The following is a 14,439-nucleotide window of genomic DNA, read 5'->3' as shown; positions in this document are numbered from 1 at the left end:
TACAGATTTACTGAAGGCTTACATCCAGCATGTCAATGGGGCGGCCACAGATATCCCTACAGCAGAAGACTACAAAGAGGCAGAACTTGCAGTCCTTCGTCAAAGCCAAAGTGACTCGTTTCCAGAGGAACTGTCCTACCTCAGAGAAGGTAAAGCCTTGCCAAAAACTAGTCGCTTGCTGTGCTTAGCCCCTGAATTCGATAAGGACACTAACCTCATACGTGTTGGTGGTCGCCTCCGTCAGATCAGCCAGCTAGAGGAGGATACTATACATCCTATAGTCCTTGACTCGTGTCATCCAATCACCAAATTAATAATCAAAGACCATGATGATCGGTTACATCACCCAGGACCAGATAGGGTGTTTGCTGAACTCCGGCGGAGATACTGGGTCATACGGGGACGAGCTGCGGTCAGAAACCACCAACGACAATGTTCTGAGTGTCAGAGATGGCGCGGACAACCACATCCACCCAGAATGGCAGACCTCCCACCCGCCAGATTGAGAATCCATCAACCTGTCTTCTACTCAACAGGTGTGGATTGCTTTGGACCTTACACCATAAAGGTGGGACGCAGGAATGAAAAAAGATGGGGAATCATCTTCAAATGCATGACTTCCCGGGCAGTTCATATCGACATACTCACCAGCATGGACACCGATTCCTTCTTAATGGCTTTAAGACGATTCATCTCCAGACGTGGTAAACCCTTTGAGCTTTTGGCAGACCAAGGTACCAACTTTAAAGGAGGAGAAAGGGAATTGAAAGAGTCATTCATCGCCCTTTACCCTGAGCTCCAAGCCCAACTCGCCAGCCACCAGATCAAATTCATCTTCAATCCACCCAGTGCACCTCATTTTGGTGGATGCTGGGAGAGAGAAATTCGTTCTTTGAAGGCTGCACTGCATGTCACCATTGGCAGCCAGACAGTTACAGAAGAAGTGCTAAGAACAGTCTTCATAGAAATAGAAGGAATTCTCAACTCCAAACCCATCGGCTACACCTCTTCGGACATTGCAGATCCAGATCCAGTGACTCCCAACATCTTGTTGATGGGGCGGCGAGATGCCTCATTACCACAAGTGGTATATCAAGATTCTGAACTCCTGAGCCGTAAGAGATGGAGACACAGCCAGCTCTTGGCTGACCATTTTTGGAGACACTTTATTCGGCACTACCTACCCAACCTCCAGATCAGACAGAAGTGGAAGACTGAAGAAACTGACCTGCAGGTCGGTGACATAGTCATGATCGTGGACCAGCAACTGCCACGTGCTCTTTGGCCTGTAGGGAGAATTGTTCAGGTCTTTCCTGGGGTGGACAAAAGAGTCAGATCTGTGGAAATACAGGTTAAAGACAAAACTTACACCCGACCTGTAGCCAAGATTATTACCCTGCCCCCTCTTCCAGACTAGCCCTAGTTAGCAAATTCACCTTGTGAATTTGGGGGCGGCTGTAGAAAGTGCCCTCCCCCTGCCTTTGATACATGGACTCTCCCAGTCACCCCTGTCATTCAGTGCAAAATGGACTGTTCCAAAAACTTTCCACAGGAGTTCGCGAAGTGACGGAGAAGAGAGCAGACGGTTGATAATGAGAATGGGAGATCGGCTGAAGATTGTATATAGTTTGAGTGAATAAAGTATTAGTCCAATCAGTGGAGGCCTTATCGACTGTGCGTGTGCGTGCATTACACCGTAAGTCGTCACTTAATCATTTAACACTCAACTAACGCTATTCCGCCTGTAGTAAACACGGATGTTTACAGTTAATGTTGTTTCTGTAATTATAGTCTACTGCTGTAACATCACTGTTATTCTATATTTGTCATTTACTGTCAGTTTTAGCCATATTTATATCATATAAACACCGATGCACGGTTGCATCTCAGGTAGCGCGCATGCGCTATAAAGTTGTTTACATCTGAGAGCTGATCGCACGTGAAGCAGCAGTCATGCTCACGCGCACAGTTCATGGACAGTTAGCGCACACACATTTTGTATTGTACTGAACGTCCATTCCGATTTATTCTAGTTCATCCTCATCGAGATTATATTGTGTTCTATTTCATAAGTGTTCATCAGAAGCTTTATTAGTATTGTGTTGTGTTTATATATGTTTCTTATATCCATATTTATATCTGTATTTTGTATTGTGTATTTACAGAACCACACATCTATGCACATTTAATAAAACCACCAATTTGGATAAAACCTGAGTATGACATCATTGTTCTGACCGGACAAACTGTAGCCTTCAACCAAACCCGAACAAGCAATTAGAGTCAAGATTCAGAATATTTTTCAGTATGTATGCTTATTTAAGGGCAAAAACTGTCCAGATACAGTTTTACAGGTCCAATTACAACCCTATAAATTGTCCCTAAGATGTAATGCTCTGTTTGCCTTATGTCTTTTTTCGTCAACGATATTGCATGTTTATATAACGTTAGTCACAATGTAGGCTACGGAGTGACGGTGATGTACTCTGAAATACAAGCATGCAAAAACATCATACTTAAGTTCTCAAAAATATAAATATATATATTTTTACAAAATGAATAGCTTTGTCAAATGACTATCGTTTTAACTTATATGGTGGAAAAAGTGACGTTTGCTAGAAGGATCGAGTGAACGATCTGTAAGCAACATACAGTATCTATTCTACGGTTGTATTTTGTAATACTAAATAATATTAACCTGTCATTAGACACACTATTTAGTGTTGTATGGTACTGGAGTTTCCTATTGTTACTGTACTAGCATCTTGCATTATCTAGGCCAGGGGTGCCCAAACTTTTTCCTATGAAGGGCCAAAAATCAAACTTGATTGAGAGACGTGGGCCGAAAGTAATTAAAAAAAAAATCATAAATCAAACTGTATTAGGCCTACATTAAAGTTGCTATGGGTTTATTCATTTCATAATGTTTACAATAAATATAAAACAAATGTAATCTGATTAACTAATGCAGTTTTATTTGTAAAGTGTTGCATTTTAATGACCAATTAAATGGGCAACAATCCCCAAGTGTTCAATGTAAAATACGGTTCAATGTCAAATACACAATGATCCAGATTCATAATGTTGACGGATATTTTACTCTTTTAAAAAAGGAACAGACTGTTTGCAAATAGGGTTGGGCGATATCCCCTAAATTGGCAGTTGACAATGTTTACAGTAAAACATCGCAATGGACGATGATATCGTCGTTTATTTTTATTTTTATAAAAAGATAAAATACAGAGTATAGTAAATTATATCTCTTTACATAAATACTATTTTCTACTTAAAAACTATAATTTCATTATTTTATTAACCCAAATAAGGACTCACCCGCACAAGTTTCCACGTGATGGGGAAAAAAGGTAGCTTCCTTCCACTTAAGAAGAGTTGTGCACTTTTTATTTTAATTTATCTCTTTACATAAAAACTATTTTCTACTTAAAGCTCTATCTTCGTCATTAACCCAGTGTTTGGTATGTGAATGCTGTTTTACGTGAATATTACCACAGGAGTAAAAGCACAAAACTTTGTTTAAAAAGGAAATAAATTCGCAGATGTAACATTGCAGCCCTGGATGAGAGAGGTGGGCTGAGCCCAATTTAAGATCTGCCAGCTTTTTAATTCTGTTTTGCGTTCTGGTCACCCGATTTGATGGACATCTGGTTTCTTTTCTCAAATCTTCACTCGCGTCGCACTCATTTTCACAGGAAAATATTAATGCTTCTTCCTTTCGTTTGCGTATAATTAAGTATATTATACCCATTCACATCTATGGTAAAGACTGTAGGACGAATACCTTTTGACAAATTTTATTTTATTAAATTTTATGTTTGTGCTTGTTATTAGACTTGAGGCGCGTCAAGTTTATTTGAATAGCGCAGTTCACGTGCACCCAGCTGTTTTACGCGTCAAGTTTATTTGAATAGCGCAGTTCACGTGCACCCAGCGGTTTTACTTTCGCTTTTTCTAGCGGTGCATAATCAAACATAGCCTAAATGTCTTGGCCCTGTGGAAGATAAAATTCACTCTTCATCCCTTTTACAACAAGTGTTGCTTTGCAACATCATGAAGACAAAGATATTAGAAAAGGTGTCTATCCAGCTCATGTCCCACATTCATCTCAAAGCGCAGACCGGCATGGACGCATCTTTAAGGGGGAAAAGGCTAGGAATCTATCTACAAATCTTTTTTTAACTAATAATTAATTTTCTTATACTCTTTGGGTTACCATTATTTACTGATAATTGTTTAATTGTTTTACAGGCTGCAGTGAGTTGTTTCACTGACGGAAAATAAACATGCATGCTTATTATAATGTTTGAGCGTTTATCATTTCAAAATGTAGGCTCTCTCTCTCGGACCTCGGTGGGCCAAATCAAAGGTTACCACGGGCCAACTTTGGCCCGCGGGCCCTAGTTTGGGCATCTCTGATCTAGGCAATGCTGACTCTCTAAGAAACTTTCAATTTAATCAGAAATGTTTTAAACAGTCAATAAGTGGATAAAATCGCTACTTATTGCTTGCAGGAATACAGTTGTAATTGCCCCTTTCTTCAGTTTAAGACGCTGAGTGAAGCTTGCTTGAAATGGGCCGAACAAACGAACGATCATGAATTAAATTGTTGTGGTATCCGATTATAAACATCAACCATGACTGTTGACATTTTTTATCTGTGGGAAGGGTAGAAAAGTCATCATGTCTCCTGCACAGCCTGGAACATGACGTGTGTCAATGAGAGCTGCTGTTTTCACTATCCTGGCATGACGCATGTTTACCTGCAGTCCTGATGATTCGGCTCCATCACTTCCGCCTGACAATGAACATGTTTGGACAGATGCAAATGTTGGGGGAGTGCATATAAATGATCCCCAACGATTGCGTCACAGTTGCCGTTATGTTGAGAATCACTTATTTTTCCATGGTGTTTTTCATGCACGAGATTTACATAAGAAGTAGGAGTGTTTGAGACTCACAGTATTTGATGTCCATGTACTGAACTCTCATTATTTCACTATGGCAAGGTTAATTCAGTTTTTCATTCTAGGACACCTTTAAATAAAGTAAAACAATATAAGCGTATTTGATGTGCTGTCGAAGCGATCAAGGGCTCAGAGCTGTGAATTTAGTCCAGACCCAGAGTTCTGCCCCGTATCACTGACCGAGAGTAAGGAACGGGGTGGCGGAGGGATGCAGAAAACCATAGAGGTAACTAACGTTAGGTGAGTCTGCTCTCGACTGTGTATACCTCCTCTTGCACTGATTAGATAGACTGTTTGAACAATGTCTTGAGATGCAGACATGTTAGAGTCTGACAATTAGCTGAACATATACTAGTTTAATTAGTGACTCTTAGCCTACTTTTCAAAATGTTGATTTGAATATGGCAACATTCTTATTTTAAAATCTTTATTTGAATATAGCAACATGAAACCTTGTTCAATAAAATATTTCTATAATTAAATCACTGACAGAGATCCCTCCTCTATCAGCCAATCACTGTGGTCATAGTTAGTAAACATGATGACATCATCAATAGCAAAGAGGTCAACCACGACCTCACTAAGACTTCTCTCTATTCCTTAGTAAAAGTTGCTTTCAGCTAGCCTAGAAATCTAGACGCACCCTAGCGGCAGCAAATCTAATCTGCCGTGAGGGTCATCTAGCAACTCTTCATACCTTCTGAACTGTAAAAACCAAACTCTGGTCAGGCCAATCACATCGTGTACAGAGTCGGTGGGCGGGGCTTAACATAATGATGACGGCCGAGTTGCGCTTGCGTGCTACTAGTAAACACAAAAGCTGGCGAATGGCGGTCTTTCGAATCAGCTTTGACCGAGACTCTGGAAGAACAAAGAACGGCACTGAAGTCATTCTTAAAAAGGGAAGATGTGTTCAGAGTTTTGCCGACCATATACGGCGAATGTTTAATCTATCAACAAGCTCCATTTCACCTTCATTGCTCTGGTTGGTTGTAGCTCTATCCAATTGCATGCAGAATGAGTTTGAAAGACGACCATTTATCCCGCCCCTCGGATTGAGACCTGATGGTGAATTTCCAGACCAAGCATCTTGATGTGGGTCTGGCTTGTCAGGCTAGCTCTCAGCAGCTTTGTAAATAGGTTTTAAGAGAACACTTGTAACTAAGAACTTTCACTGCCATTTAGGAGAACTCAGTGGTAAGGTAAAAAATGTTGTGAATATGGCCCCTGGTCTTTAAATTTTACCATCGCAAACAACCTCCATAATAGTAATCATTAAAATAAATTACTCATATTATGAATTTTGGTCATCTCCCCCATTCCCTACTACCTAAATAAAATATATATTTAATATACATTTTATAAGACTGTATTATGTGAAATTATGGGAATTCTGTGAAAAACCTGCTAATAACCTCCGAAAATTTCTGTTATTGCTGTTATGTCCAAATACGTTTTTGAGTACTCGTGCCCACCCCTAGTAAAAGGACAACAAGTGTGTCATATAGAAGTGGACATATATTTCTGTGGGGAGAAGGCGACTGATCCTGAGATTATCTGAGATGCCACTCCTGAAGGAGATGGTTTAGGAGCTTTAACAATATCAGTCACGCCAGCTTGAGCTAGTCTCACCCTGGAGACAAGTGTGGGTCATGAAACTTGAGAGGTCTGAAAAAAACAAATCTAAAATCAATATCATCCACAACGCAAAACTCTCTGCTCTCGCTCTCTCTCTCTCTCTCTCTCTCTCTCTCTCTCTCTCTCTCTCTCTCTCTCTCTCTCTCTCTCCAGTGAGTGACACGTTCTTTTAATTGTTGCTTCCCTCGACAAGATCCAATGGACAGTTTATTCAACCTTCAATCTAAAAGTTATCATCAATCACGTTTTAAAATATCAATATCACATTACACCAATTCAGACACTTTCAAAGGCGATTACGATTATGTGGCCCGTTTTTCAGAGCTCAGGTCTAGTTGTCAAAATTCACGAATACATTATTGACATTTGCTTCAATATGCATCCCCCCGTAATGTGCTGTAGGCAATTGGCAGTGTCACCTCTGAACGTAATGAAAACATAAGAGACTATAGCATTTCCCCCAGTAGTCCACCCATAAAATCACTAAACATTAGAAGAGACACTATTTGCAAAACCACTCTCAGCTGCGGTATTGATCTTTTCAATAGTGATCTAATAAAGTTCTTGTGACCAAAGAGCAAGAGAATTGACTTGAAATAATAATCAGATTGCTATTATGATGAAATATTCCTCAGCTTTTATATAGTAGACATAAAATATACAGCAATGGCACAATCATAAAATGGGATGAGAAGACTTAGCTTCCCTCTTTTTGGAATGATCTGGAAAAAACCCAATCTTTTTCTCCGTCAATGAATTTCTGGCTTCTCTTATTGAAGAGCCGTAGCCATTGGGCTATTTGTTAGAAGTCTGCCTTTGCACAGAACCTCTGATCCTGCTATCACAGCTCAACTGATGAACTCAATTTAAACTAAGGCCTGGTGGGGCCACAGACTTCTCAGGCAAGCTTGTGCTGTCCAGAGATTGGGCTGTCATCTAAATTTAACTCCCTGAGAAAAAAGATGGTGCTGCTTTCAGAAGAATCAGAATAGCTCCTGTTGTTTAAATACAGAGACCTCTGTCTACATGTTTACACAGAGCTTTCTTTTGATTTTTTCACTTAAAACATGTAAACGCTATCATTGTTTACATAACCTCATGTTGTTCCAAACCAGTTTGACTTAACTTTCATCCACACACAAAAAACAACATTCAGTTGTGGATAGAACTGTAAACTCAAATACCCAACAAATTCTAATAACTGAGTAGCAGAAACCAGCGTAAACACAACAAAATCAAACCCATTAAACTAACCCGATCAAATCAGACACAACAAATGAACCCAACCAAATCAGATATAGCAATCTAACCCAACCAAATCAAACACATCAAACTAATCAAACATATATTTTCCAGTAGCAAGCTATAGCACATGTTAGCATGAAACTTTTATTTACTTTATGTAAATTGTGGTGTTGGTATAAAGCACAGGGGGTGGTGAGAGAAAACAATAGTTACTTCATTAACAGAGTAACTGGTTTTCCAATGAAGTGGCATTAGCCTGGATACTCCATAACCAGAGCACAGGCTCTAAATCCCAACATAACAAAACAAAATCAGATAAAACAGCACTTAATTTCAACAATAATTTTCCCCATTCAGTTCCTTACAAAGCATGCTGGAACTAGAAATCCCCAGCCTAGTTTCATCAATGCTATGTTAATACTGAGAAGGAAAAAAAAATCGGTTTACTAAATGTTAGGTCTAACTGTGATCGTACGTGCAAAAGGCTTAAAAACCATACGTTTTCTGACACAAATTTTTAAAATGTAGGCTTAAATCTTAATTTTTCAGAGAAATGCTTGGTTTTCATCGAACACGTAGTCATATCGTATTGTATCGATATTGAGATATCTGGCATGAAAATCGAGATATGAAATTTTGTCCATATCGTTCAGCCCTACCAAGTACATACTGAAATTGTAAAAATGTGACGATAGCCTATCTGTATAGCATCGACTCACAAGTAGCCTATATTTCTGTAGTAGCCTATATTCAGTCCCGCAGCTGCGTTCAGTCGCGTCACGTCAGTGATCTAAACGCAGTGCTCCAGACTGTAGCTGAATTTATACGTGTCTGTGAATATTAAATACTATTTAAATATTACTCTTCCATGTTTTGCGTCTCTGTGTGAATGACGGGGCCGCGTGTGCGCGTGTACACACACGCGCCACACATGCTCGCTGTCTTTTTATAGCCTATGCCGTGTCAATGAGGACATGAGAATTTACCGTTACATTTGAGAAAACTGTCATATCATGAACACAGACACTCAAAGGTCACGGCAACCCGTCAAAATAAAAGTTTGATTTAAACATGAATAAATTGACAGAATATATTAGGTTTGTAGTTGTCATTGTTGCCAATTTTAACACATTTGTGTGTTGTACCATTTGTCAAGCAATAAAAATTATTGTTTTAACAGTCTAAACATGCATTCTTCATTTGTTTTTTCATGTCTAGTTTTACAGTAGGCTAATGCACAGGAGAAATTTTAAGAACAACCCGGCAAGAATAAACCAGAATAGCAAATCCATTAATGGTAAAAATTGACAACATTTGGGGTTTTCTTAACAGCCCAGCCTGCTGGGTTAAAATGCCACTGGGTTAATTTAACCCAGAATGTTTTCTGTCCAATATTTACCCAACACTGAGTTGCCAATTGGGTTGTTTTTAACCCAGCCATTTTTAGAGTGTGTATTTAAATAGTGAAAACGTGGAGGTGTTTGGTCGCGTCTAACTTGATCTCTGTTTGGTACCTAATGAATGAACAGGGCTTAGTGGGCTAAGCTAAATGCTATAAAAATGTCACCGCGCTTAAGAGTGATAAAGTGCACGCAATGAAACGAAAGAGGTATGTATCAAATCCTCTTAGTTGAGGGAATAACAGTTTAATATGAAAAAGCGGTGGAGCATCCCTTAAAAGGAACACTCCACCGTTTTTAGAAATAGGGCTTATTCAACTTCTTTCCTACATTTAGATATGTGGGCAAATGCATTTTTGTCTCAGTGCATGCATTGTTTTAGTTTGGCAGGGTCGCTGCTAGCTTAGCTTAGCATAATGAATTGAATCCTATGTTGCTAGCTAGCATGTCCCGAGTAAAAGTAATCCAAAAAAAATGAATTACTTTATTACAGATTACTTGTGGCCTGCGTATTCACAACCAGTACAAATAGCGATGCAGATTAAGACTAGGCGATTTCCTAGGCAGATACTGACTTGGGACTATATTATGGGGAAGCACAGGTAAAGCACTGCTACTTGGGTGCAGAGATATCACGCAACACATTGCGATCGCTCAATATAGGCCCTAATATACAGACAGTGATGCATGTGCAACAACAATAATGTCCATAGTTCTGATCTACTGTCTTAACATAATATAACTTATTCATAATAATAATATGGTCAGTTTCTATTGATATTGAAGTGTATACAAAAGTGTAACAATTTTGTATAGGTCCCTGCTCCATGTCTCAATCGCCTAAGAGGTCCCTGCCCTGAAAAAACAATGCCTATCATGTTTTTGTTATTGAATACAGTGAACCAATGTAAAGGGCAATGAGAACAAATGTTGAGAGCCCTGTGGGGCAACATATTTAGATGTAAACATCATGGAGTAAGAAGAGACAAGCATACAAGGCTTAACATAAAAGCAAAAGGCCTATGTTTGTACATGCACAAGGGCCACAAGCAAATAATAGACAGCTGTTAGAAAAGCCATGAAGAATTACCACAGATGTACAATGAATTAATGTAGTGGATAACAACAGTTTGAAAGACTTCTCATTTCCTCCATTTACATATGACTGATATTCCTCTCACTCTTTGGTGAATTAGCTTATCTAATCTCAGAGATAGAATCGCCACATGAAATCATAAAAAATCTTTGAAACCACCACATCAATAAATCAATTACTCAAAATAAACTATACATTTTCTTAAACGGATGTCAAATCGGGAACAAATTACCTGGAACGAGGCCCAACATTAAGTCACAATTAGCACCTGACTGAGAGCACTTCAACATTATAAGAATCTAGACCTTGCTATTATCTTTAAAGGAAATAAAGAAGCATGGACTGAAGTATAATAGCAAAAGCCCTCCGAACCAGCATAATGTTGACAAAATTATATGCTACCATTCAGTGGCAATCAGTTACACTTTAGCGAGATAGTTGTGAGAAGAAGTAAGAAAATGATTCTTGGCACGACGGACTGTGAGTGACTGAACATCTCTTGAGGGCATAATAAAAAGAACCACATCTTAAACCTTTCAGACCTGGCGTCCATTACTATGAATGTGCATGTGATACTGCTTTAGATCTTGTGGATGAAAGGTTATATGTTTAACAGCCAATCAAATAGCAATATAGACCTTCAACTTTTATTTGAGAAAAATAAAGCATGTTGATTGCAGACAAGGCATTTTAGGCAAAGTGCAAAAGTAATGTACCTTTACAAATTTTAATATTAACATGCATCTCATAACAATTTGAAAGACTTAGTGTAATATTAAACTAGTTTGTATGGCATAAAGTCAACTGTAGCATTACCACTTTGGCCATTAAGTATTCTTTTTTTGTCAGGCTCATACCATTTTATTACCATCTTACTTTTTATTTCAGGCCAATTATTCAAGTCTAAAGGAAATAATCCAGTCCACGGTTTGCTGCATTCAATGCTTTGTGGTCTTTTATTGTGTTATTGTGAATAGACAGTTACTCAGTGCCATCTCTTTAAATCCAGATTACATAATGTTTTTTCCATGCTTGGCTCTTTGAAAAATCAATGCTTGATTAATTGCAAAAACCTGGTCTTTGTCGGGCAAAATGATGATGGGGTCTAAATTAAGGAGCACAAACAACATCATTTCAGCATCTCTCTACCACCTGATTATGTTCTTGTTCAGCCTCTTCCTTTAAAAGAACAGACAACAAAGTGAGCTCATATAAGAAGAAGAATATCTTATAAGGAATACATTAATAATGTGAACCAGGCAAATGTAGGGACAAACTGTCTGTCTTCACTGCCTTTGAATGCTACTAGTATATAGCCGTAGGAAATACTAAGACACTTTCAATTTTTCATTATTTGCCCTGGATCCTCAGACTAGACATGCTACACAGCAGTGTTCAGCTGTGTCTGCCCATATTGCTGTTTGTCAGGCTGGCTATAGCCACTGTGACAAATCACCGGCAGGCAGCCTTGTTAAAACACTGATGTGGTTTAATGGGTGATGTCCGAGACTTGGGTACATCTGATGAGCTCTCAGCAGACATTAGTGACCAGCCGTATCCACTAGAGCGATCACAATTCTGGCTGTAGTTTGCCAGTAATACATTTCTTTTTCACATATTGAAAGTTATTTCTAAACGAAATCTAGACTATGCAGCCTTTTCAGTTCTAAGTTGACTAAATCATTACGAATATCTAATCTAAAAGTTGTCGCTATTCAGATACAGTAGGAGGCTGGCCTAAATCCACAAAGCCCAAAACAGCGACTTAATTCAGCTACCAGTGCCTGCAACAAACTGAAGAGAAAAACGAGCCTTCTTATGTATTTTCAGCCTCAGCCAAGCTCACCCATCCATGAAAATCCCATCTCAGGGAAAGAGGAGGTGAGGACCTGCGAGCACACATGCACACACACATTCACTCGCAAACAGCAGACAGTAAAGGACATGCCGCCAGATCCTCGCTAAAGCCCTTTATCCTGATCATAACTACTCCCACAATTACTCACATGATTACTCACATACCTGTTTCCACCTATCTATGCTGCATTTTTTTACTGTCCGGGTGATACAAAAACCTCTAGGCACCAAACATTAACTGGGCCGCTACAGACAGGCTCACAAAACGATTACATCATGCTGGTGTATGAGAGCGTGAGACTTGATACTTAAAAGCGCAGACAGATACAAAAGGAGGCATGCTCACATATATACACACAACATCTGAAACAATATCAACATGACTGCAAACAGCCGCTTCTGCCGTTTACTTTACATCTCTTAAAATCTTTGAGCTTGGAAATGGCGAGGACTTACTCAATGGCATAATGAGCAGAGAGCATAACAAGAAGATAAGGCTGATTTAACTCCACTTACAAATTTACACAAAAAATGAACGGGCTTAATTACACAGATCAACTAAGTCTTCAGAGGTGCATGGAGAAAAGATATACTGCCTATTAACATGAGAACAGTGCCACTTCTAGGGTAATCAGAGCTCCACAACACATCAAGCCGTATTAACATACACATGATCTGAACACAACAAATGCTTTATGCTTAAAGTCCAACATAAAATATGCATGTTTATACTCTAAGGGGAAAAGCGTCTAGTAGCGCTGACAAATCATTTCGATGGGTAGTAGAGCTCAGTCTCACTGTGCTATTGGGATGGATGTTTTTCAAAGGTCAAGGCTAGCATTTGGAGCACGAGGTGTGCCAGGTCTTACCCACCCTCTGTCACTTTCAGTTACTAACAACACATCTGATATTCGACAACATCAAAGCATTGACTCGTCAATCATCACGGAAAGCCCCAACAGGAAATCCCAAAGGAGGAGAGGACGACAAATGAAATCAAGAGGTAAATAAATGAATCGATGGATGAATAATAGATTAGGCAGCAAGTGGCCCCTTCGAGCAATGCCACGAATGCAATATTAATAAGCAGTTCTTACTGTTCGTCTCTGTGTCATCACTGACACTCTTAGGAGGAGCATGGGCCGAATAACACACAGCTGATCTGTACATTCGATCCGGATTACGGATTTTCTTCAGTCCTTCAGGAAGCAGAAAGAGAGAGTGGAGAAGACAAAAAAGAATTCTGGGAAAAGTACACATTCCCGGATGTACAACGGCTCAGAACTTTGTTTTAGTCTTTATTTCCCCCATGCACATAGCAGGAACTTATAAGAATGTTTACCGGGGTCAGCAGTGTCGTGTCTGCCGAACCCCGATCTCCCTCCCATCAGCAAGCCCATGCATCCCAAATGTGTCCATCTCCATGCTGAAGAACACCTCTCCCGAACAATATGCACCGTTCAGCCTCAGAGTTCAGCATGCCTATTTGCTTCTCCCCCTTTTTTTATCAAGCACATTCAGGGGTGCATTTAAAGGGATTACTTTGGCCTAAGGGTGCTGCCTTGTGGGGAGAAAATGCAGTTTCATTTGCAGGCAGGGTATGGACGCGGAATGTAAAAGCAACCCGGTTCCCTTGTAACTTGAGAACATATACACATTTTCATTAACTATAACAGTCATAGACTGCTCCAGCTGTTAATGGCTATAAGGTTATACACTTCCATGGGAGAAAACAATCTAGACCACTGCATAAAGTAACTCCAATGCTAATTGATTTGTTCCAAAACACCTGACATGTTGTGTGTATGTGTGTGTTTCTTGTATCTTTTCACTTTGCTTCTCAGTCTTGCTGATAAATCTGTAGGTGCTGAAATAAACAGTCAAGAAATAGCCCTTAACAGGTAGCAATGAGGGCAGCAATCACAGTCATTGTGGTCCCAGGGCTGTTTGGTGAGGCTCAATTTTAGTAAGCTACACCAATCGATGAAGTTAATGTGTGTTTCTGTGTGAGGCAGGTATAGAAGGATCGAGACAAACTGAAAGCATCTGTCACGACTCCCCAGGAAGAAGTGCCATCTCCATCTATCTCTGCTATTCACTAATTCAATTAAAAACTAAGAACTATGGGGGGGAGAAAACTATGCAGAGATCTTTAAAAGTAAATTTTCTACATAATATATCATAAATCCTGCTTTAAAACCGTATACCCTGCCTGCTTGTG

At 39.5% G+C, this 14,439-nt stretch overlaps 2 protein-coding genes across 15 annotated transcripts in view; one reads left to right on the top strand and one right to left on the bottom strand.

Annotated features, from left to right (window-relative positions):
* Window positions 1–14,439, top strand: part of asxl1 (ASXL transcriptional regulator 1) — a 222,858-nt gene that overhangs the window by 163,854 nt on the left and 44,565 nt on the right. The window lies entirely within an intron of this gene.
* Window positions 1–14,439, bottom strand: part of camta1a (calmodulin binding transcription activator 1a) — a 437,191-nt gene that overhangs the window by 419,328 nt on the left and 3,424 nt on the right. For 12 of the 13 annotated variants that reach the window (XM_067445898.1, XM_067445899.1, XM_067445903.1 and 9 more), the window contains exon 2: window positions 13,316–13,417. The exons of the other annotated variant lie outside the window; for it this stretch is intronic. In XM_067445898.1, the coding sequence (XP_067301999.1) occupies window positions 13,316–13,417 (102 nt within the window). The remainder of the gene's footprint in view (window positions 1–13,315; window positions 13,418–14,439) is intronic. 13 annotated transcript variants of the gene reach the window in all.

This window comes from Pseudorasbora parva, chromosome 6, assembly GCF_024679245.1.
Source record: "Pseudorasbora parva isolate DD20220531a chromosome 6, ASM2467924v1, whole genome shotgun sequence".
Classification (NCBI taxonomy): domain Eukaryota; kingdom Metazoa; phylum Chordata; class Actinopteri; order Cypriniformes; family Gobionidae; genus Pseudorasbora; species Pseudorasbora parva.
Note: the sequence above shows the minus strand (reverse complement) of the source record. Positions and strands in the feature narration are given on the sequence as shown.